Source organism: Apodemus sylvaticus, chromosome 2 (genome assembly GCF_947179515.1).
Source record: "Apodemus sylvaticus chromosome 2, mApoSyl1.1, whole genome shotgun sequence".
Lineage (NCBI taxonomy): Eukaryota > Metazoa > Chordata > Mammalia > Rodentia > Muridae > Apodemus > Apodemus sylvaticus.
The window spans coordinates 41,802,110-41,820,367 of record NC_067473.1 but is presented as its reverse complement, the minus strand read 5'-3'; the positions used below and the strand labels follow the sequence as shown (position 1 = coordinate 41,820,367).

Here is an 18,258-nt window from a genome sequence, read left to right as displayed (position 1 = left end):
AACTCAGGTGAATCTAATCCCAATTGCAATTATGTGGAGGACCTCATGCATAAATCAGGAAGCTAAGTCTAGTCCACAGAACTATGAAGGTGTGTTTACGTTTTGAAGCAATGAGCTAGGAAATATTTTGTTAGAAGCAATAAGAAACTGAAACAGGTATATATTTTGGGGGTTCTTTTTTTATTAATTATCTAGATAATTAAAATATGTGTTTTGACTTCTTAAAATATAATTATTGATTCATAGTAATACATTTTTACTCAGTACAAATGTTCCTAACCTCCTTTGATACTTCTCCTTTAATCTAGAGATCTTTACAATAACAGTGTTTAGTTTTCAAAACCAAGAAAGCTTTCTTACTAGATCTCTTAATGAGCTTTCATATAATTCTGTTATAATCATGACAATCTATGAAGAATTAACTCTTAATTTGTTAATGCTTTAATCACCCAATATAGAGTAAATCAATGAAGCGTTCACATGTAGTTGAAAGAATGTGTGTGCTGCTATTACACACTCAAGTGCTACGTTATCGTTGGCCAAATTCAGTTGGTTGCTGGTTGGTGCTATTGAATTCTCTGAGACTTGGTGATTTTTTCTGTGACTTGTACTGCCAGTTACCAAAATAAGAGTGTTGACATCTCCAATTATAACTGTGTTTTCTTTCACTTTTGTTAATTATGCATTATATATGTTGAAGAACTGTAGTTTAGTGTATGCACACTTAGGAGTGTTTCTTATTGGTGAATAAGCTGACATGTAATCACTGCATTATATTCTCATTATTCTCAGTAACCTTTGATATACTACTACTATCACTATCTACTTTGATAGTGAAAGGTCAAATTATCCTTTCTTTAAATTAAATTTACATCATTTTTCTTTTTCTAGCCTCTGTTTTCCTATCTATATAATGTTTAGAGAGGATTAATTGTAGAGAGCTTATAGGTGGACATTTTCTGGGTTTTTAAACCACTTTTTAACAATGCTGCCTTTGAACTGTATGTTTTAATTAATTCTTACAATGCCAGTCCTTAATCCCCTCCCTCTTTAAATTGTTCTGTTTTATGTGTTACCTCTACACAAACATAAACCCAATCTGACAATTTTATAATTTTGGCTTCCAACTATCAACATAATGATTAACAGAATGAATGGTATTGGAGTGCATAAATGTGCTGTGTCACATGTATACAGGTCATACATATGCTGTGGCACATGTGTAGAGATCACAAGGACAGCTTTCCAGAATTGATTCTTGACTCCACCTTGCTTTTGAGGCAGGGTTTCTCTTTTTTCTGCCACTGCCTCCCATCTCCCTGTAGGAGGGCTGAGATCACAGATGCATGCCACTGTAATGATATCAGGCCTTTTGTGTGGATTCCAGGGATCAACATCAGGTCGTCAATCTTATACAGCAAGGGCTTTTTACTAGCTAAGCATCTCCCTGTTAGCATATATTAAAAACCTAGAGAAGGCTAGTATACGCCATTATGTTTACACAGACATGTATCAATTCTCTTGCTTTTCCCTTGTCCAATTTTTTTTGTGTCACATAGAACTTGTGTGTGTGTGTGTGTGTATGTGTGTGTGTGTGTATGTGTGTGTGTGTGTGTGTTTATGCATAGGCCCTTGAGCTCCTATCTGCACATGCACATTGCATATACATAAGAATACGGGTGTGTATAAAGACCAAACTGCAAGGGGGTGGTTCTGATGCTTTGATCAGAATCTGCATGTGAATGCTGAAGGTCCTGTTCCCCAATTAGTTTTTGATCCACCAATAAAGATGCTAGCAGCCAGTGGTTGGGCAGAAGAAGCAGGAATTCCTGCAAGCAGGCTAGGAGGTGCAGGAGGAGGAAAGAAAATTCACCATGCTTCAGAGAGAGAGAGATCCACCACATGAGATCTCAGGTGGTATGACCATTGGTTGCTTCCCCAACTGGGCTTGGAGTAGCAGGCAGGTGATTAACTCTGCTGAGGGCAGATTTAGGGTGCTGAGCAAGGAGATGTTAACTAGGAAACTAAGTTGAGGGAAGATTTTAAGATGTTAAGCTAGGAGTAGAGGTAAGGGCACGTTAGCTACAGAAGGCTTAGAAGTACCCTACCATTGAGCTAAAAAGCATATTAAAAATAAGCTTGTGTGTGTGTGTGTGCATGTGTGTGTGTGTGTGTGTTTAATCCATGGATCCAAGATGTCTGGTAGAGCAGTCTGCCTGGAACTGGAAGTGGGGTAGTAGAAACGACATGCTACACCAGACCTTGATGTTGAGAATGTCTTCATCAATTACAGTCCACCTTATTTTTTTAGATAAGGTCTCTCACTGAACATGAAACTTGCTAATTCTGCAGGCTGGTGAGCCAACGAGATCCAGGGATCTTGCTGTTCCCATAATTACATCTATGGCTACTTTTCCTGGTTTAGGATGGGTGTTGTGAATCTAAAGTCAAACCTATCATGTTTGCACAGCAAGCACTTGACCAACTGAGCCACCCCCTGAACTCACTTCAGGGCCTTTTCTCAATATTTCTCTTCTGCTTGAAAAAGCACATTTAGCAATTTTTCTCTCATAAATTCCTAACTGTGGATTCTCCCTTGTTTTCCTTTATCTGGGTACATATGTATTTGACTTTTACTTGTGAAAACTATTCTCACTGATTATAGAATTCTTAGCTAATGGTTCTCATGATATTATATATATAATGACCTTCATATCTCCTCATCCTTTGAAATTTGTAAGAAATTGAAGTCATTCACATTGTCATTTTTTAAAGATTTATTTATTTATATGAGTACACTGTGCCTGTCTTCAGACACACCTGAAGAGGGCACCAAATCCCATTACAGATGGCTGTGAGTCACCATGTAGCTGCTGGGAATTGAACTCAGGACCTCTGGAAGAATAGTCGGTGCTCTTAACTGCTGAGCCATCTCTGAAGCCCTACACTGTCATTTTTATTTCTCTCCATCATAATGAGGAATGATGAAGTACTTGTCATTACCAGATTATAAAGATTTTTTTTCTTGCATTGTATTTTTATTAATCTATCTTCAGTATCTTCTGTCTTCTCAGTTTTGTGATTTGTCTCGTCTGGTGATTTATAAGGTTTGTCTGGATCCTTGTTCTGTGTTCTGATTCTTGCTGAAACCTTCTATTGCCCACTTGTCCTTTGTTTAAGAAATGGTTGTAAAGAGGCTAGAGATGTAGTGCAGTGGTTACAAGTACTTGATGCTCTACCATCCCCAGCTCAAGTCAGAAATTCCACCTTGCCAGTTTGGGGCTCAAACTATGATCTCCTTTAATGGAGAAAATAAACTGACTCATTTGGCTAAAATGCCATGTTGAACTTATAAGCAGACTAACATTAATCTTTTTTTAAAATTTGGGGAGGTTGGTAAATTGTAGTAAATTTTATAGTCAATTTTGAGATTTTTTTTTTGAAAGATCCTGGGTTTCTTGAATTTTATTTTGCAATGCTACAACCCTCAAATGGTGGCTGGTCTTCAACAGAAAAAAAAATGGGACATTCATGACATGGTTGTAGGGATCATATCACATAATGTCTTTCTCTGAGGGGTTCCATGTGTGCTAATGGCTGTCTAGTGCCTGGAGAGATAGGTACCTCATAGCTTTGCCCAACTTTATACTTCTGTTCTGTGTAAAAATGCTTAGAAGCATAAGTCTTTTGACATCAACTCATTGAAATTTACTGAGATTTAAGTGACTTCTCCTTTGGTTAAGAGCTGGTTATAGGGGGCTGGAAATGTGGCTCAGTGGTTACAAGTATGTGATGCTCTTCCAAAAGGCGAGAGTTCCATTTCCAGTACAAATGTCAGGCGGCTCACAACTGTAACTCCAGCTTCAGGGGATCTGAAAGCTTTGGTCTCTGAGAGTCTCTACAGTCATGGGCTCATGTGTACAAGTATGCACACACACACACACACACACACACAATTTAATAAATCTTATTTTAAAAATAGTTATATTTGAGTCACTGCCTCAAGAAGAAACTAACTCAGACTGAAAGACAAATGACCATGTAGTTGAAGAAGTAACTTCATTTTTAAAGGGTGGAGATAGTCTGGTAGTAAATTAGTTCTCTTCTCTGCCCTGGGAGATTAGACAAACAATGGATCTAACTAAGAAAATAGACTGACTCATTTGGCTAAAATGCCATACTGAAGTTATAAGCAAACTAACATTAATCTTTTTTTAAGTGGGGGGGGTTGGGTTCTGTATATTGTAGTAAACTTTATTGTCAATTCCGAGATTTCTTATTGGAGAATATGAAACTCAAACATTGAATTCATAGATATAAAGCACTCTGAACCCTTCCCTTTCTCCCCTCACCCACTGCTGTAACCGGAGTGAAGTATGAACCATATCCTGCCATGTGGTCATTTCTGATGACAAAAGAAAGGCTTGCCTTTCCTCCTGCTTGCTGTGAACCTTTTCCAACTACCTGTCCAAGGGCATTTAAGAGACTAGATGCAAATGAAACTAGAGGCCAGAGCCTCTGGGTAGGAAGAGATGCTGTATGGGACTATGTAATGGGTCATCAGTGGCTAGGGGTGGAGTAGGGAGAGAAGTGGAATCACAGATCTGGAAGAGACCAGTCATCTGGTCCAGACTGCCTCCAGACAGGTCAGAAGGGGTGTTTGGGTGGGCCTTTTTGCACATCTGGGTTTAGCCTTTCTTGAACTTTTTTAGCCTTTTGCCTTTGACCAAAAACTGATCTGTACTAGGCAAGGCATGTGGCACTTCCTCGTGAAGCTCTTGGGGAGGATTTAATTGGCTCTAAGGATGGTCCATCCCTTTTCTAGGAGGCCTGTTTCAGGTTTAGGTCATTCCATTGGCCTCACCATCTACTGAATGGGCAGGTCTCCTGGCCATATAATTCCCTGGGCGGAGAGGAAGGGACCCTAAAGGATGGTCATGCTCTCTGTGTTTCTAACAGCCCTTGAGCTGCGAGGACATGACGTGCTGGGATGGGTGGGACTCGTGAGCTGGGGTTTCAAAGGTCATTAACGTCTTCATTATCCACAGTGGAAGCATGTAACCTGCCTACCTCCCTCCCCCAACCCCCACAAATCACATCTATTGCCTGGTTTCGTTTACTGCTAGAAGTGAAACTTCGGGACTTCAACAAACTTGGGAGAATGGCGGGTGAAGGGTAATTTTTAGTTCACTCCTCTGCTTCCTTTAGGAAGAAAGTGGCGACCATAAATTGAGGTGCACGAGGTAATGCTGTTGGGAGCCATCGGGCCCTCCCCTGTCAGCATGCGCTCCTTCTCAGAGCCCAGTTCACCCCCCTCCCTCGCCCAGCGAAGAAGAAGCAGAACTTCCCCTGGGTCGCAGCCCAGTGATATGGAGCAGCTCTGGCGCGGAGCCCTGCTCTTCCCGAGTCGTGGGTGGCGCGGTGCTTGTTTCCCTCTCCTCCCTTTCCGGACCCAAAAGGGGATGTATCTGGGTCAGCCTGGGAGGGGCCGGACCTGCCTCGGACAGCGAGGGGGAAGGGGGTGGCGATGACAGCATCTTTCAGGTTTTTGGCATCTCTGGGCTGTGCCTCGTCCAGCCTCTCACCGCTTGCTCAGTGCTGGGCCATAGCTGACGTTCTGGCGAATCCTGGCCCAAGAGGTGGAAGATGCGGGTGGGGTAGGGAGTACCGTTATCCTTCCTATCCGCATGCCTGCTCTATATACAATGACCATACCACCCCTTCATACTCCCCATTCCCCCGGGCACGCTCCTGAGTGGTGGTGATGATGGGCCCCCCTCGCCTCAGGAAAAGAGCAATGGAAGAGTTCAAGGTCACTGTAAGTTCCTGGTCTTTCCTTTCCGGTGATAAACCACGAGGCTTCAAGCCAGTTGCCATTCAAGATGCTCCACCCTCGGGCTCAAGCCCCATCTCTACTTTGTAGGGACGCAGGTCCGAGGTCCCGCTCACAGTACTTTCACTGTACTTCGGCCAGACGCACAGGTTGGACACCCTGCCTGGAGAGACGCAATCCAAGCCAGGGAGCAGATTCCTGGCTGCCTGGGAGCCCCTCTGTGATCTATTGCACTCCCTCAACAGCCTAAGGACGAGCTGTGTGTGCGCGCAAAAAGCCGCACCTTCCCAAGGGCGCTTAGACTGAAACTGTTGCTTGAGATCTCCTGGGTCCCAGCCTCTCTCGCCTACTCCCTTCACGTAAGGAACACAGGAATCGGGGCCATAGGTCTTCATTTCCGAGGCCTAGGCTTTCCTTCTCAACCTGGTCAGGCACTGTGTGGTCAAACACTGCAGCTCCCAATTCCCAGGAGTATCTCCAGCGCTGAAAGCAATGAGCTGGAAATCATTTTTGGTTTCTTGTATCCTATGGGCAATTTATCTCCTCACCCCACCCTCCCCCACCCATGCACAAGATATTGCTCGATCAGGGACTTCAGTTTACCAGAAACTGTTAGGCTTGACAAAACTGAGTCTAGGTTCTAGTGGTGGCCCTAGCACACTGTGGTTCCCTGGCTAGGAACTTCCCAAAAGGTGCTTTTGCTTCTACAATGCTCCAGGCTACTCCGAGGTTTGTCAACCTCCTCTGCCCCTCCTCACACGGAGATAGCTTTTGCCATCGTTTCTTCCACTCTTCTATAAAACCCAGTGCCCCCCACGCCCCCGCCCGGCGCAGGCGCCCCCTTCTTTGGCTGCGCCTAGAGGGGAACCGAAAGGACAGGGTGCGCGGGAGGCACGCAGAGCCCTGGGCTGCCTGCGCTCGCAGCGCCTGGGGAATTGGTTGTGGGCGAGGCGGCCCCGGCTGCCCTTTATCGCTCGCTGGGCTCGTCTTTTGAAACTTTATCAGTGAGTCTCACCACTAGCCGCAGACGCGAGCGGCGGGGGGGGCGGGGGCGCAGAGGCGCCGGCAGCCGTGACGAGGCGCTCCCGGAGCTGAGCGCTTCTGCTCCGGGCACGCATGGCGCCCGCACACGGAGTCTGACCTGATGTAGACGCAAGGGGGTTAATATGAACGTCCCTCTCGGTGGAATCTGGCTCTGGCTCCCTCTGCTCTTGACCTGGCTCACCCCTGAGGTCAGCTCTTCATGGTGGTAAGTCCCCGCATATGGGCGCGGTGCTGATGGATTTTTGGAGATGGGAGTGGGGACCCTACTGGTCGTAGAGACCCTCCCTGGCTGTTTCCCAGTCCTGGCAGTTGGGGATTCTGGAACAACCGAGTCGTATCACAGCATCCTAAGCTGAACCCCTTTGCTTTTCTCAAAAACCCATTTTAGCTTTGACAACTCCAAAACAATTCACATGCCGTACAAATGAGAGATTTAATGTTTGCTTGTTTGGAGCCAGCTGAGTGACAGCAAAAGCAGCCAATCCCTTATTCCATGGAGAGATGAGCTAGACTGCGCTTCTAGCAGCGACGTGTGTGTGTGTGTGTGTGTGTGTGTGTGTGTGTGTGTGTGTGTGTGTGTGTGAATTCACCTTGAAAACTACAACTGCCACCCCAACCCCCGAGACCTCATGAGAAATCAATCCAGGCTGTTGGAGTTGTAGAACCTGAAGCCTGTGATTTTGTATTATTTCCTGTCCTTCTGCATTCCTGGTGCTTCACCCCAGTGAAGCAGCCTCCAGGTAGGAACTAGTGCCTTGATATAAAACTCCTGGGACTGAGGTACCCATTTTGCTAGCCTGCTCAAAACTGTCTTCCTAATGTGTAACTGCTGCTGCCTCTCTGTGTGCTGATGTGTGATTTACTATGGGCATACTCTGTCAATCTAGGGATGGAGTTCTGAGCTCTGAAACTTTCCTGTACATAAAGTTCCAGAGCAGATTCTCAAGTATTCTGATAACATACACACACTCGCATACGCGAGCACACACACACACACACACAGAGAGAGAGAGAGAGAGAGAGAGAGAGAGAGAGAGAGAGAGAGAGAGAGAGAGAGAGGAGGGAGGGAGATAAGCATTCTTTTGTATGTGACAACAGTGAGGATCTTAGCCAAATACAGTACAGGACAAAATCAATTGACTATTTAGATACCGGAGTGCCTGAGAGAAACAGCACAGCACTGATGGTGTGTGTGTGTGGGGGGGGGGGGTCAGCTCCTTTCTAAGCTCGTTGAACAGGAAGGCCTTTAGGCTTGACCTTACTGCCACAGGATCAAAGATTGATTTAGCAGACTGATCATTTTTCAATAAAATGATTATTTCTGTTTCCATGTGTGTATAAACATTATTTACTGCCGGGCATTTCATCACACTGTCTCTCAGCTGTCACTTAAATATATTTTTTGTAAGTCACAGCTGCAATGATTTTATGATCATACAAAATAATGGGAATACAAAAAAAAAGATATTCTCCTTGTTTGGTCACTTTCAAGAGATGCCTATGGCAGCGTGGGCTGTATGAACGGTACCTTTTCGAAGCCTCACAACGAGTGGAGAACATCTGCCTAGAGACGAAGATGTAGGGTTTTTGTTTTTTTTTTGTTGTTGTTGTTGTTGTTAAAGTTTCTTTTCAAAAAATACTTTATGGAGCAATAATGCTGATTTTTTTCAACTATTTAGTGCTTGTGATAACAATAGAAAGAATTTTTTTCCTCTCCCCAAAAGTTTCTATAAATGCCAAAAAGAGTCAGAAAAGGAAACCGCTTTGAGGATTCTCGAGTATGGAAAGAATAGCATGTTTGTAAGAAGAATGTCACATTAGATCCCAGCAGGTGCTAATAGGATTCATGCTGGCTGTTTTTGAAGACATTTAGGATCAACAAATGGGAGTGAAGAACTTCTAAAGGTCAACTTCCTCTAAAGCCAAAGGCAGACATATGGCATCACTGAAAGCAATCTTCTTTGAAATTCTCTCTGTGTTCTCCCAAACACACGTGCCCCACCCCCTTCAAGTCCTCATCTTCACATTACCACTGCCTTTGTCTCCCTATCCAAGGCATCCTTTGGTGGCCCCAGCTTTGGGAGATAATCATCATTGTATTGGGGAGTAGCTTCGACCAGGTCGTTGGTCTTGCCTGCTTCTGCACTGAAAGACAATCAAATCACCCCTGCCTTCTAATGTTTCCAGGGAATAAGCAATCCATCCTCAAATAGTGCTTTGGGGCCAGGATCCCGGGAACACCATGTCTGGCCTGTCTGTTAACATCAACTTTGCCTTTCTGTCGGTCTCTCCCAGGTACATGAGAGCTACAGGTGGCTCCTCCAGGGTGATGTGTGACAATGTGCCAGGCCTGGTGAGCCGGCAGCGTCAGCTGTGCCACCGACACCCAGATGTGATGCGTGCCATCGGCCTGGGTGTGGCTGAGTGGACGGCAGAGTGCCAGCACCAGTTCCGCCAGCATCGCTGGAACTGCAACACCCTGGACAGAGATCATAGCCTCTTTGGCCGGGTCCTCCTCCGAAGTGAGTCTCCTTCTCCTGGCCCTCCCTGCACCTGTACTCAAAGCCCCCTCGCGCCCTCCCCATCCTCAATGGCACTCTGTTCTGTATTTTCCATAGAATGTAAATCCCACAAGGGTAGGGACTAGCCTGCACTCTGATTGATGCCCGTTTGTTTTAGGTCTCATTCATTTGTTATGATGAATGACTAGATAAACTTGTAGTGAGAACCTATCACTTTTCCAGCATAGGTTTTTAGACAATGGAGTTATTTATGAAAGAAGACTAATGATTTTAAATACAGAGATTTCTTTTTCTCTTGGAGACTTAAAACTTTCCTAATTAGGTAGTAAGGGTCATCAGTGTCTGGATATCAAAAGAAAGTCAAAGATAGTGGTCTATTAGCATATAATCAGAGAAAATGAATTAAAATCAATTTTTACTTTCAAGTAATAGTCATGCACTAAACTGGTGAGAGAAGCCTTCTTCAAGAATAGCTCTACCCATTTGTTAGTGGGAAGTTTGACTAGAGATACAACAGTTTATGTGCAAAGACGGAGACAGAACCCCATACTTGATTTGCCCACCCTCCCATTCCCAAGAAAATCGTCCAGGCTGTGCACTTGGTAATGCTTAACAGAGGGTGTTTCTGTCATGTCATCTGTGTAGCCCTAGGGTTTTATGAGGCCAAATGCATAAATGAATGTCTCTAAAAATCCCCCAAGGGCGTAGTCCTCTCACTCATAAGAGTCTCCCTAAAGTTAATTTGTGCGATATTCTGCAATCCATTTCTCTCATTTTAAGAACTATACTCTTATGCATTCCTTTTAGAGTTTCGATATGACATCGCAAATTTTTGAAAGGGTAATAGCAAATGTCAGCTTCGTGGAATTTTCAGACTTCTCCGAGGGTAGTTCACCAGTAAATCAATTAGTGCTGGACCTTGTCAATGAAAATTTGCAAATGTCCGTGGCAATTCACCATCACAGACTGTATTGTCTGTAGGTTTTCCCTCATTAAAATAGAGATCAATACTTTCCAGTTATATTAAATTTGAGGAGCTTCTCATGTATACAAGGTTAACCTGTTGGTCCATAAAGTCCTTTGCTTATGGAGGGGTGAAAAAAAAAAAAAACAAAGAAAAAAACAGCCTTGAAATCACCGATGAAAAGAAGCAATTTAAACTTTTAAAAATGTATTCTTATGACTGGACAGAGGTGGGGCGTGTGGAGGTGAGGTGGTTCTCTTTTCACTGATGACTCTTTTCTTGCTGAGCCGTGCCACTGACCTAACAGGACACAATAAATGATCCAGAAGATGGCATCTCTTCCAGAGCTGAGGGTTCATTCAGAGAATATGTTGCAGGGTTACTAAGAGAGACAAGAAGGTGACAGGAGAAAACTGAGTAAACTGACTTAGTCCGAGGCCTCGGGTAAATAAGAGATTCCAGCTGGTCCTTCCTACCGATGATGCTGGGCCCTTTGCTGGGACACTCAGAGCTTTAAACCCTCCCACCACACGGTTTCTTTCCACCCTTCACAGAAAGCCAGCTTCTTTCCAGACATCTCTGCAGATCCCAGCGACTGTCAGTGATGATTCTGTATTGGTTTGCAGAGGGGCTGAATTTGGGCTACCAGCCTGGAAATAATCATGAAATTCCAATGAAGTGATCCAAGGACTTCGTACAGTTAATTACGCAGAGGGAAATTTCAATCTAGGGTTGTGAAGAATTCTCTGCTAGAAACCTAGATGTACCTTTTGATGATCAGGGAAGATGAAGGGTAGATGGATGGAGAGAGGTTATCATTGCGACTAAAACCCCCATGACTACAGGGAAGCGGAGACCACTGACAGCATGTGTCCTAGAGTCCCAGAGTAAAACAGAATAACTTTTTAAAACAATTGGAATTTACTCTTTTACAGGTAGAGGAAAAACCCAAATCCAAACAGTCTTTTAAGTAGATACGGCTAAAATTCTAGAATAGGTTAAAAAACAAAGAGAGACTTCCAAGACTACATCCTTGGAGGCTTCAAGGGGAAAAGACAACGGAAGACAAGACAGTAGTAGGTAGAAGATAAAAGAAAATGGGTTTGCTTTTTCTTGTTTGTTGGTTTTTTAAGAGTTGGACAATCCATGGACCTCAAGAAACTCTAGCTCTGGGTTTTACCTTCCCAGGTAAAATTGACCAAACCCTGTCTCCCCACCCAATTGTCATTGCTGATTCATCTCCATCCTGAAAGGACAGTAGTTTCAGCAGTAGCACACCAGGAAGCATCCAAATCAGCATTTTAGATTAGGATTTAATTTCAATTGTGATGACCTGAAAAAGAATCGGTTTTTCTAAGAAGCCCATGATCAAATTTTGGTTTGTTATGAAGCCAGCTCTTGCAATGTGCTACTATTTCACACATAACACTTTAGTGAATCATCTAAAATACTTAATTGAAAACATCTCCAGTCCATATCTGCATGTTACTGCAACATCTGGAGGCAAAACAAAAAAGTCATGTGCAACATCTTTATTTAAGTAAATATTATTAATGAATGTGTTTGACTAACAACAAATAATAAATTTTCCTTTGGAATTTTTGTTTTAGAATTATAGAATTATAGAAAAGTACTGGTGGTTTGTTTTTTTTTTTTTTTTGGATGAGTCAGCAGGTCAATGTGATTATTTACAAGTTACATGTGGATGATTTATGCATCTCAAAAACCTCTTGGGTGCTTTCAAAATACTGGGTGTCCCTAATATGCTATGTCCACGTCTCCCCTGCTTTTCCCCACTTAACAAAATTTCTTGCTCAAACTTACCACCATAAGATTAGTGGTAAATACATTAAGCACGTATATACATTTCTCGTATATGGTATCTATAAATATGACTTTAAATAATAAAGCAGACAACTATCGGCAAGGACTATTTCAAAATGATAAAAATGAATATATAATGAAGGTGTTATTTATCTAAAAGCCAGTAGGTAAAATTAAGCCAGATTAGTCATCATCTCTCAGTATTCTTTTTCACCCATGTGTGAGCCTTACCGCCTTAGCTGGGGGCTTTTGAAACAGTTCCTATAAGCCCACAGACCTTGAGACCAGAGTCTCAACGGCATGACTTGCTACCTGAGGCAAATATCCATCTAAGTGATGATTATCCCTAGAAATAATCCTTTCCCTTTTGGATGGCTAGAGTTTTGGAGAGAGAGAGAGAGAGAGAGAGAGAGAGAGAGAGAGAGAGAGAGAGAGAGAGAGAGAGAGAGAGACTCCTCAATAGCTGACATAAGTGCCAATTAATATTGTGTAGATTTTTAGTAATGGTTTTTAATAATGAGACTAGCAAAGCAAATTTCGCAAGGGATGCACAGTAAGTTGTAGCAATGAGTGGCACATGGAAACGAGCAAAGCCTCCAGGCGGAAAAGTAGGCTGCTCTCCCAGCTGTGTGGTTCAAAAAGTCACGCTAGTCTTGACAGATTGAATCGCCAAATGCTTCTCTGCTTTCTGCCTTGCCCTGGCATCAGCTCGCCCCGCTTCTATTTTGATTGTTAATATATTTGCTGCAGCAACCATTAATAAAAGACCATGCTAGTAACAATGAAATACAGTTCCACTTGAAAAATGAGGTGCACCCAGACCCTAAAGAGCCTTATATCTGTCACTCCACCACAACACGGTGTTATGAGTTACTACAGATTATTAAAATAATTTAATGTAGTTATTGCACTGAAATATGTACCTCTCAGCCTGTAAGTGAAAGTAGGCTGCTCTCTAATAAAGAACAAGTCTAAGAAAGCCCCCAAAGGGTTCTTGCCCAAGTCTAATTATAGGCGGTAAATTTGTTTCCTTCCAGAAAAACCAAAGCAAAAGCTTTTCACTGTCTCTGACCCGATACCAATGATTAGTGCAGGTGTTCCAGAGGAAAGGAAAATCACCTTAGTAGTCAGACACAGGGTGCAACTCAAGGATATTGAGTGTCACCTTCAACAATCTTTCAATTACTCATGACAGCTGATGGCAAGCCAGCGGTCCAGTGTCAATGCCAGGGGCTGGCAGCTGACTGGATTCTCCTCCCTCCCTAGCCCCAATATTTCCTAGATTTCAGTATTTCATTCCTGGTAAGTTAAACTTGCCTTAGTGTCCTCAGTAATGCCTAGAGGTTTGGAAGTATATTTATTTGTTGTGGCCTTCAACTTTGGGGTTCAAGCATTCTTTCATCCCATTCTTTGGAGTAACCAAGGCTTCAATCACACCCAATAGTGTCTATCTTGACAGTTTGTTTTATTTTTTCTCCAAGCTGCGATATCATGGCTTCTAAACCTTACAATGGAATGAATGATAGAACTGTAGAATTCAGACTATCTTACAGATGGAGAAACTAAGGTGGCTCATGCCAGCTCTATTCTTCTGGGACATCTAGAGTTTGGGGGTAAATGTGGTTTGCTGAAACTGGGTGCGAGGCTATCTTTCATCTTTTCTACTCTGTGTTAAGGAAGAGTTGACAACTAGATACTCAAATGGACCAAATTCTCCACTAAATTTAAGGGATTCATACTAAAGAAATTGCCTGGGATCTAGAACCATAGGAGGTGAAATACCAAGCAATTCACCATATGAAAGCCATAAAGAACACTTGGAGAGATGCTTTCTGACTGCTTTTAAGAAAGGCATTTTTGTTTCAGGTAGTCGGGAATCGGCCTTTGTTTACGCCATCTCTTCAGCTGGCGTTGTATTTGCCATCACCAGGGCCTGTAGCCAAGGAGAGCTAAAGTCCTGTTCTTGTGATCCAAAGAAGAAAGGAAGCGCCAAGGACAGCAAGGGCACCTTCGACTGGGGTGGCTGCAGTGACAATATTGACTACGGGATCAAATTCGCCCGAGCATTTGTAGATGCCAAGGAAAGGAAAGGCAAGGATGCCAGAGCCCTGATGAATCTTCACAACAACAGAGCTGGAAGGAAGGTATGGCCTGCTACCCTGCTCAGCTGAGGACCCTGTGGTCTTGTGACTCACTGAGACAGGTCTTAAGATTTCCTAGTTAATGAAATGCTGTGCAATCAGAGCTTCCCATTGACTCTCTGGCCCAGGATCACTTGTTCTAAAGAGTACCACCAACTGTGCCGAGATACCCACCCATGCCCCACCTTCTTTCCCACAGCTGTGCTCAAGAAGTCCACCATTGCTTTGAGCAGTCAAGTATTGTAGTCCTCCTGGTTAGTGTAGCATCCAGACAAGAGCTATCACCAGCCAGTTTGTTCTTCATCCCGTGTAGCAATAGCATTTTGAATACTTGTATGGAGCATTGGTACCCATCATATCTTCTTCCAGATACTCCATGAACACAATTCACCAGGCATGATGGGTTGGATTCTCCTAAATTCAGGGGTACTCTCTTTTGGAGCCAGATTTAGCACTAGCTATAAAGCCTCCTTTTCAGGTTTTGTACTGGCTGAGTAAGAGAGCTAAAGAGACACCTAATCCTTTCATACCGATGAACCTTGTACTTGTCTAGAGGAGTCTAGTCTTCAATAACCTTCAAAGACCCATTTGGTGGATGAGGGAACTGAAGTCCCCTGAGTTGCTCACCAAGAATTGTTCCAGATCTCAGGATAGACCACAGGTTTAACTCCTGGGCCAGGGTTCTTCACCCTAGGACTAAACTGCTTCAATATCTATGTTCAGATGCATGAATAAGGTAGGACTGTTTAGGCGGCAGCTTGACAGGAATAACAGGAGAAGCAGAATGTTGTTATCTGTGTCTTTGGACAGGAAGCAGAAGCTGGATGAGATAAACAAATATTTGCGCTTAATCACTCTAAGACAATCTAATTGCCAAAGGAAACAGAGAGCCAAAATTGTCTTTTGTCAATAAAACATAAAATATGCCTGAAATTTATTTGTAAAGAAAGATCAGCATAAAATTGAAAGATGTGGAGGAGGAACTGATATGAAAAAGGAGATGGAAAAAAAAACGACAGATCAACTTGGGTGAGATGCTTTGACTGGGCTCCCCAAAAGAGAAAATCTCATTTAAAAAAGAAGTTGGGGGAAAGGGAATCTTACTTGGCAAAAAAAAATGGAGTGTGACCTGAGTTGTTTACAAATCATACTTTTGGACTTAAATATCCACAAACTTTATTTACATGAAGTTGTGAACTTAATCACGACTACTGCCAAGAACATAGACAGAGGCTGTGAAATCCGACAGTTGGCAACTGTTGTTTGTGCAATGATTTATATAAAAAGAATCTATACTGGTCTTTGTTTTGCCGTCAATAGAGCACATGTAAGTTATAGAGTATGGTGTCTTAAATCCCAGTGCCCTACTTATTTGAATGGGGGTATTTTAACTTGATTCCTCTATTTAGAAAGATAGGCTATATGACACTACATGGTGTCCAAAAGAATGTTCTTATGTCATTAGACATTGAATAGCTCTAATCTTCAAAGTAGTAGGTCTTAGCTATTATATGCTAGGTCCTACATAAATAAGTGTTTTAATGTAAATCAGGTGATTGTTCACTGCATAGAGGTGAACAGCTGTTAGGCCTCAGATATTCTCCTGCCTACTCCTCCAAACTTCCGAGGCTACTTTTGATTGGGATAAGAGTGCACACACTGACTTTTTAAAATGTGGCTTTAATTAATGGTGGGTGAGCAGACTTTCTCAAGGAGAGGCGTGATGTCAGCGAATATGAACTTTAATGAGAGCAAATGTATTGAGATAAACATGCGTCTCTAATTCTCTTCTTGTGGTCATTAGACCCCCCCCAGTCCTTACTCCCCCTTCTTACCAGCAGAAGATCTGTGGAATAAAAATGAGAACAGGCTGGGCAGTCCTCCTAAGCAAAGTTTCCAACTGGAAATGCCCGGCCTCACAGGGTTGAGAGCAACAATAGCTCTATTTTTAACTTCTGTTGAATTTTTAGCCTTTCCCAAATTGTTTGATCTGAGCACTAGCTACCTTTCAAAACTGAGAGTAATGATGGCGGTGAGAAGGATAACGAATTTTATTCAAAAGAAAGGTCATTTGTCCCAAGACATACCTGGTTAGGCAATGCTAAGTCACAACCCAACGCTGCCTGCAGTCCACATTTCCCCCAATTTCCGTCTCAATTTCCCCTAATAACTAAAGCTTAATTAATTTATTATGACAGCTGGACAGAGCACCCTCACGTGTTTCTACTTTGTAATACCATCTAAATTTGCATTATCATTCATTTTAACCGTTTCTAAGAGATTTTTATCGATGTTTTTTTTTTCTTTCAAGTTCACTTGAGATCTGCTATACACTGAGTCTACTGCTTCCAAATAGAGCTAGAAACTAAGTTCATTGAGTATAAGACTTTTCTCTCACAGCTTCCCCAGGCCACTCTTTGTAGCTCTGAAGAAGGCACACTACGAAGAGCTGCAAGCTCTACTGAGATTAAGTTTTAGTGAATGACCAGCAAACGACAACTGGTCAAAAGCCGCCATTTGTTCTCATTCTTGAGCTTGCAAAGGGCTTTTAGTTATAATTCTCCTCAAAGATGAAATAATCTCAAGTTCATTAAACTTCCCTAGGCAAATTTAAATTAGAATATCAATCTAATCAAATACTGCCCTCCAACAAGTCTAGAAATGTCCATAAGAATATGAATTTCCGTAACAGAAATCTTTACACATACTTACAAAACATGTCTCTTGTTATGGTGAAAACAGAAAGAACATGGAAATTAATAATAGACTCACTGGTTTAGTCAGATGAGATGTTAAGTGAAATAGGTATGAAAAATATAAGTAAACAGTTCGGGCCCCTCATGTGTTGTAGGTACTCGGCAAACATCTTTTACACATCAGTAAAGTCAAAGTTGTTTATAACTCAGATAAAAGAAGCTGGTCAAAACCCAACCCAAACTGTTATATAAGATTTAATCAGTTATTCTGTCTACAGACTCATCTTCTGTACAATCTAATGCCCTAATAAAATGGGCTTAGTTGTGCTAATTTAAAGATCTTTTGAAGTGTTTTATAATAGAGTCTTCCTAAATAAATCTTAATAGACACAAAAAGTAGCATGAGTATTTCTAATTTTCAGGTGAAATAATCCCCCTTAAGGAGATAAGGGGACTAACCCAGGATCACCAGATAATGAGATGCTGGGCTTGAGGTTCAAACACGGCTGTGTCTACCTATAGGCATTGTCCAGAGCTTTACATTGTCTGTATTTTTGAATTCTCTAGAAAAACAAACAGTATTTCTATATTTCTTTTAAAAACTAAAAAGCACAAGAAACAGAAGTTTCTGTCCTTGGAATGTGGCTTTTCTGATGACATTTTCCCTTGTGTAGCTTTATCTTAGAGACTTTCTACAGGGAACATGAGGTTAGTCATTGTTTTTGTTTAATTCTTTTTTTACTTTAAAGTTTTTTTTCATACAGTCTATTTTGTTCATAAATTCCAACCCTCCAATTCCTTCTCCACCCCATTCACTCAATTTTGTTATTTCTCTCCTTTCAAAGAACAAAAATAAATCAAAACCAAAAAAGCCAACAACAACAAAAAATAAAATGTAGAGACCATTTTGTACTTGTCAACGATTCCTGAGTATGAGAATCCTGGAGTCCTGTTGAGATGCCCAGTGTCAGTACATCAAAGAAAACTGATTTTCCCTCTCCCAGGACATAGCAATTGCAAACACCTTCTTAGTTAGAGGTGAGACTTTGTGTTCAACCTTGTTGTGTCTATCACATCCTAGACTTCAAGTTTACCTCAAAGTTATAGTAATAAAAAGCAATATGGTGTTGTAATAAACTACCATAATATTGTATTGTAATAAAAACAGAAACTGTGGTGAATGGAATAGAATTGAAAACCAGGACATAACTCCACACACTAAAAGACATCTTTT

General features: G+C 42.2%; 1 protein-coding gene across 1 annotated transcript in view; it reads left to right on the top strand.

The window, feature by feature from the left end:
• Window positions 1-6,663: 6,663 nt before the first annotated feature.
• Wnt2 (Wnt family member 2) overlaps window positions 6,664-18,258 on the top strand; it is a 44,749-nt gene continuing 33,154 nt past the window's right edge. Inside the window, exons 1-3 of the mRNA XM_052173279.1 lie at window positions 6,664-7,082; window positions 9,173-9,399; window positions 14,054-14,331. Coding sequence (XP_052029239.1) covers window positions 7,000-7,082; window positions 9,173-9,399; window positions 14,054-14,331 — 588 coding nt within the window. The 5' untranslated portion in view covers window positions 6,664-6,999. The remainder of the gene's footprint in view (window positions 7,083-9,172; window positions 9,400-14,053; window positions 14,332-18,258) is intronic.